This window comes from Agelaius tricolor, unplaced genomic scaffold, assembly GCF_023055355.1.
Source record: "Agelaius tricolor isolate 1412-34295 unplaced genomic scaffold, bAgeTri1.0.p SCAF_4, whole genome shotgun sequence".
Lineage (NCBI taxonomy): Eukaryota > Metazoa > Chordata > Aves > Passeriformes > Icteridae > Agelaius > Agelaius tricolor.
The window spans coordinates 34,690,242-34,697,073 of NW_027269264.1; the positions used below are offsets into that span (position 1 = coordinate 34,690,242).

The 6,832-nt window shown below is 42.9% G+C and overlaps 1 protein-coding gene across 1 annotated transcript; it reads left to right on the forward strand.

Moving 5' to 3' along the window:
- Positions 1-5,035: 5,035 nt before the first annotated feature.
- Positions 5,036-6,537, forward strand: S100Z (S100 calcium binding protein Z). The gene is made up of 2 exons (XM_071425953.1): positions 5,036-5,222; positions 6,379-6,537. The coding sequence occupies exons 1-2, from the start codon at positions 5,082-5,084 to the stop codon at positions 6,535-6,537; spliced, it is 300 nt and encodes a 99-aa protein (XP_071282054.1). The 5' UTR covers positions 5,036-5,081.
- The last annotated feature ends 295 nt before the right edge of the window (positions 6,538-6,832 follow it).

Below are 6,832 nucleotides of genomic sequence, written 5' to 3' on the forward strand. Positions count from 1 at the left end.
CAAATGTTGAAAGCCAAATGCCCTAAGTACAAGATTTTCACACTTAAGCTGAGTAGTATTTTACTATGGCTTAGAGTGGCACTTTATAAACTGCTCTGGCTTAGAGGCAGCTTATGTCATGTTGTCTCGAGATCAAGGAGAAATCCTGGTGAATAAGTCAAAGCTCCTTCCCAGCTGTGGAGGAAGAAGACTGCTGACCTATGTCAAAGACTGACTATTTTCAAACAAGTCAGAGCTCTGCTCATTGTTTGAGGAGCAGAGACCTCAAAAAGAATAATAAGATTTTTTGCCTATGATCTAACTGTCCCATCTCCAAGTGGGAGGGGAGAAACAGTACTATAGACCCTTCTAGCTGGGTGCATGTTTATATTACCCTAACTAAAATAAGGGGAATCAGTCCTGCATGTTGGGTCCTTTCTCAGATTTACAGAGCAAGGAACAACCTTCCTTTCTCTCAACAGCCTCCAGTGAAATCATAGAATCACAGAAAACTTTGGTTTGGAAGGATCACCTTAAGGATCACCCGGTTCCAACTCATCTGCAGTGTCCAGGGGCACCTTTCACTAGACCAGGTTTCCCAGAGCTCCATCCAGCCTGGCCTTGAAGACTTCCGGGCATGGGGCATCCACAACTTCCTTGGGCAACCTGTGCCAGTGCCTCACCACCCTCAGAAAATAATGTGCTCCTTTTATCAAATGTAAACCAACTCTCTGTCCATTTGCTGCCATTACCCCTTGTCCTGTGACTACCTGCTCTTTTACAAGCCCCTCTCAGCCTTCTTATCAGCTCCCTTTGGGTACTGGAAGGCCACAATTAGATCACCCCAGAGCTTTCTCTTCTCCAGGCTGAACAACCTCAGGTCACTCAGCTTGTCCTCACGTGAGAGGTACCCCATCCCTCTGATGATCTTCTGGAAGTCACGGTGACTGTCTCATTGTATAAGCCTAGCTAGCATAAGTCTATCGCTTGATTGAGAAAACATGGCACACAGAATTCAGCCTTGTAGACTACTTGTGCCAGGCCAGGTGGAGACTCTGCCCCTTTGCCTTCTGACAGCCATCACTTCCACAGGGCACTCTTTAATGTTGAAACACTAATTGGGAGAATATATAAGGGTCAAGGACATAACATGAAACGACAGTAAAACATGGAAATAGATTGGGTGAGTCAGGGTAGACTGGTAGATAGATAGACTGCTTCCAAATTTATTTTTGAGTTTAAGTGAAGAGTCAAGACTATTTGAAGGTAATTTATAAGGTCAAAGTATTTGTGGTGTAGTGGTAGGTGGTGCAAAAATGGCCAGTGCCCACCACTGTACTTTGGGATGCTCAGACTGGATGTTAGGGCAGTCATCTTCCCCAGGGAGATAGAGCAACACCTAAGCAGGTTACCCAAGAACTTGTGAAATCTCCATCCTTGGAGATTTTTAATATTTACCGAACAAAGCTGTGTCTGTCTAGTCTAATGCTGAAGATTATCCAGCTTTGAGCAGGCAGTGGAACTAAGCGTCTCCAGAGGTTCTTTCCCACCAACACATTTTGCAGGCTCTGATGGACAAAGTTAAGGCATGAATGAGGAAGACACCATCCTTCACCATGTCTACATTCTCTGTCAGCCACATCTGGTGCTGCTCCTGTGCTTAACCTGCTGGAAACCCAGAGTGCAGGGTGAGAACTGATGGGAGAGTGGTGTTTGCTGACACAGTCAGGTCTTGGCCTGATACTGAAGTGCTTTACAGGCTGTGCTGACTTTAGTTATCTTCAGTGCCAACTGGTTATCATACTAAACCAGATTGCTCTGGGGTGTTGGATGAGGAAGTATGAAACAGCTGATTGATTGATAATCATGAATTTTCAGTATACAGTGCTGGGACTTGCCTTCATAGAAGTTGTGAGACATCTGCTGTCACTGGAGCCACTGGCAGGATTTTGCTAGTGAGGGAGGAAAGGACTGGTCACAGCAAACTGCGTGGACCCCTTGACAAACAAGCTCACTGCAGCTGCTCCCTGTGTATGTCACCCACTAATGGGTGGAAAAGAAGGTTCCTTGCACAATTAGCTGGAGTGAAAGTACCTGTAGAAAGAATCTGTGCATATTATATCACTGTATAAATTATTGAGCTGATGTTCTGGAGATAATAGAGGAAACTCTTCCTTTCTTCTGTCCTAAGGATGGCAACTCTGAAAGTTTACACCTGCTTCCTGGAAGTTGTACCTCCTGTAGGCTCTGCTTAGATAATTAATTTGCAATATTCATTAGCCAGAGGATCAGTGTAATAATATATAGACAAACAAAGGGATTTCATGCTTATATATTGAGTCAGCTGTGGTTTTTCTTCTGGGCGTGGGTGAAGCTGCTGTTGAATAAATGGCAAAAACCCACATAAACCCAACAACAAAAAACAACCAAGTATTTTGATGTTTATCTGTATAATATTTCTGAGCAATAGTTATAATCATTAGTGAATCACAGGCAAGAGAGAACCATGTGGCTGTAGCTACATTAGGAGCTCCGTGCTTTTTCTTCTCATCTGCAGACACAGAGGATTCCGAGAACTGAGTGGGAGATATATGCTGTGCCTGATATCACTCATGTTCTTCTCTCATATGCTCTATATGATCCAGCTAAATCCCAGTGTTTGTAGGAGGACAGAAGCACAAGGACAACTCCTGCACGATATCAGGCACCCATGAGCTTTCCCCAAATACAGAAGAGGTATGGAGAGCAGCTCTCCTCCTTCACTTTCCTCTGACTGCAGGAGAGATATGTTCCTCTTGTTCCTCTGGTTTCTACCTTAACCTTTTATAACAATTCCCTGAGTGCTGGCTTGCCCCTCCCTGGTGAGTACTCCTGGCCACAGGGATGGCAGTTGCAGGTGTATGCCCTGCACACAGCACCGTGCATGCCGACAGGGACCCCTAGCCAGAAGGGCCTGCGTATTTTGGAAATGAAACTTTACTCATGGTCACTTCCCTTATCACTGGGATCCAGTATTTCTATGTGTTCCACCCCCTCTTCTTCCCTCCCTTTTTCCCCAGAGGCCCACACAAGGCCCCCAGGTTGTGGAGTCTTGTCACAACAGCACAGGCAGAAGAAACACATCTGAAGGCACCGGAGGCAGGCAGGGGTGTGGGCTGAGATATATGGTAGTAGTCAAAATTAGGAGTGCTTAGAGGATTTCAGAGCTAAAAACAATGCCCACCTAATTCTCTTTCCCTCTGGCTGGAATGAAACAAAGAAGGAGCTGCAGCTCCACTGTTCGTCTGCACAGTTGTTCTTGCCGGACAAGTGTGTGCAGCTGGTACAAGGCTTTATTAAGGGAAACTAAACCCTCAAGCAAACTCACAAGCAGTTTTCTGTTTCGTGTGTCTGTCATGAAAACCCTGGTCATTTGTTATTTGGGGTGGTACACCCTATCATGGTGAAGCTGCTGCTTCCTGTATCCCTCAGCCATCACTCCCAGCATCAACAAGTTCCTGAAGTTTGGGCAGAAGACACTTATTGACAATCTGAGGCCAGGTCATTTATTCAGAGAAAGAATGCTAGACTACAGTTTTTGTGCAGGACTGTAAAAATGAAGCCAAGACTGCTGTTCAATGTACACTGCAATTTCAGGCACACCTTCCACTGAAACTGGTTCCCTGATTTCTTCCTGGGGACTCATTTAATACAGCAAGAATTTCATTCATCAAGAGAAAATGTTTTAGGTGTATGGAGATATCTGACAATTAAAGTAGGTATCTCAAGAGATATGTGGCAATCTCACGGGCAAGCCTACCCCCAGGTACCCAGGCACCTTTGAACTCTGGCTGCCAGCACTGAGGCACTTAGACTGTAGAAATGCTGAAAGACAGATTAGGAAGTGTTCTTTTAAAAATGGTGGAAAGTTGTTTTATATCAACTTGGTGATTGTTAGCATTTTCTAATTTTGACCTTCAAGGCCCTGAATGGGCATATTTGTAAAAGGTCAAATGATAAAAAGTATCCCATGTGTTCCAAATGGAGCCTTTACTTTGCCTGGTGAATATTTTAGTGACCCAGTTAGAGCAAGAGGTTTTATTGAACAGAGTAGGCAAATGCAGAGGGAAACAGAAGACCTGTCATCCCTGTGACAATTATACGTCTGTCTCTGTGTAATCCACCCTCTCAGCCTGATAAACAAGAGCCTGTGCATGGGTTTTGAAAGGAAGGTGACCATCACCTTCTGTGATCTGGGTATTTTCTTGTGTACACCTCCGCTAGCCTGTAAAGCAGGTAAGTCTTAACCTCTGCATTATGATATTGTTTAGGACTCCAGTCCTACTCTGAAGTGCATTCTGGCTTTTTAATCTTTCTCTGGGGTTCATTCAACATGTTTCACTTATTCTGGATTTCTACTTCCAGTTACTTTTGGAATCCACTACTTTGCAAGTAATTGCATTTCCATCTGTTTTTTTTATGTTGCTTCCCTGTGTACTCACTCATAAGCAGCATACTTACTGTATGCTCAGTGAAGCAAACCTTGGGGATGATCAGCTCACATCTGTTTACTGCAGGCAATTTATAGGAAAAGGCTCAGCCCAAGCAAATATGACTGAATAAATTGACAGATGATAGTTATTCTTATTACGGGTGATCTTCCTCTGACCACCTTTAAACTGGTGTGGAGCTTTCTATATAAATGCACTTTTACTTTCCCAGATGGAACTTTTTGAAGACATTTTCTTGAGAAAATTTTTAAATTATCAGGAAGGAAAGTATGCCTTCATTTTTCCTGTATTTTCAGGTATAGGCACAAAAGTTTTCCTTTTACAGCAGCTTTATAAAATGGAAACACAGTAGCTTGTTTTCTTAAATAAAAATCCTTTCTTTCCATTCACCTTTTTGAAGCAATTGCTTATGAGTTCAGGACCATGGAGTTTTTTTATTACAGTCCATCCTTTCTCACACACAGCCAACAGGATGGATCAACTGAAAGCCTGACTCTAAGCCTAACAATCTCTGTCTTCATCTGGCCCTCCTTCCTTTCCCAGAGACTGGCCTTTGGTTTGTGTCAATGTCAGTGACAGTATCTTTGCCCCACAGCTCTCCTGCTCACTGCTATGACCACTCCACTGGAAGATGCAATGGACACCTTGATTAGGATTTTCCATCACTACTCGGGCAAAGAAGGAGACAGGAACAAGCTCAGTAAAGGAGAACTCAAGGAGCTCCTCACCAGTGAGCTCACTGACTTCCTTTCAGTAAGATGCAGCTTTTGAACCTCCTGAGTGACTGTGTCATGAGTGGGTTAAGCAGCTATCCAAGTGCTTGGACAGGGATAGCACCTCCTTGTGCAAGGCCCATCCTATGACAGTCTCTCAGATAAGAGTTCTTTGTGGAGCTGTACAGAAGAATATGATGTCAAATGTCCCGTTTGAGAAATATGTTTTCAGAGGGTGGTCAGTACCCTCCCATGTACCACTGGCAGCAGAGATGGGTACCGATGCTCTGCAAACTCCACAGTGCTTTTGAGCGGGAGGCCTAGACCAGCCTAGGAGCAGTAGCAAGATCAATGCTAAATAATGGTCAATTTGTTTGTTTGTTCGTTTGTCTGTTTGTTTTTAATAATAAGGCATAGATAACTCCATTGAAGACTTAAATGCAGCAACCAGTTGTCATGAGAGAGGAAAGTAGCTTGTGCATACTGGCCACACAGTACTGATGCTTGTGTGCCCTGCAGAGAGGTGCTAAGGAAATCCTTTCAATGATAATCTGCTGATTTGAATATCTCTTTGCATGTTTGTTGTGTTCTACATTACACAGCATAGATGCTTTTATGGAATCAAAGCTTTAAAAATAATGGTTTTATGCATCCTCTTAATTATAAAAATTATTGTGGTCCCTATCCCAGAATGATTTTCTTTACATTGCACTCATTTCCTTGAATTGGATTTTCTTTTAATCTTGGCTATTGATTTATTATTATGAGATTCAATGGTCTTGCTCCCACTGAATAGGATGGTTTTTTGCCAACCAGAGTTCTTCTGAATTTGGTAAATGGATATATAATATGACAATTTATGAGTATTCTGTTGGAAATCTAAGTACTGTTTGTCAAGGGATGATACAGAGAAATGCACTTTACAGATCCACCTTGACAAAAGAGATCCATGTTTAGTATCTCCTAAAATCTGTTTGACTCATTTCAGTCCTCATTTAGAACCTGTATACCTTTTAAGGGCTGCACTCTCTTTAGTTTCTGATGTTGCAGTGACTAGAGATGTATTACTTTTTAGGTGCATATTTAATTCAGCCTTTATTTAATAACACCAGCCTTGTAACATAGCAGTGGTGCCAGGCATGTCAGAAGTGCACATTCAAGACCTGCACAGCTAAGTCACTTTTCTTTCTCTCTAGGGACAAAAGGACCCCCTCCTGGTCGATAAAATTATGAATGACCTGGACTCCAATAAGGACAATGAAGTGGATTTTAATGAATTTGTCATTCTGGTTGCTGCTTTGACAGTGGCATGTAATGATTTCTTTGAAGAACAGCTAAAGAAAGAGGAATTTTAAAAATCCTCTATGTAATCAATCTCCAGTCCACAAATGCAAGCAAAGCATGCCTAGTTAGGTAGCCCTCATTGGTGATTAGTAAATGCGAACCATAATTCCTCCAACTGTTACTGCTCTAAGACATTTATGGACCTAGTCAGCAGCTGGTGTAAGCTGGACTACAGCCAGCTTACACTACTTGAGATGTGCAATATTTCCAGTCTTTGCACTCCATGCATCTGTAACATGCCTTCATCAGTTGGCCAGGTCAAGGGCTTGGGGTGACAGATCATTTGGCACGAGTTGAGACTTCTAT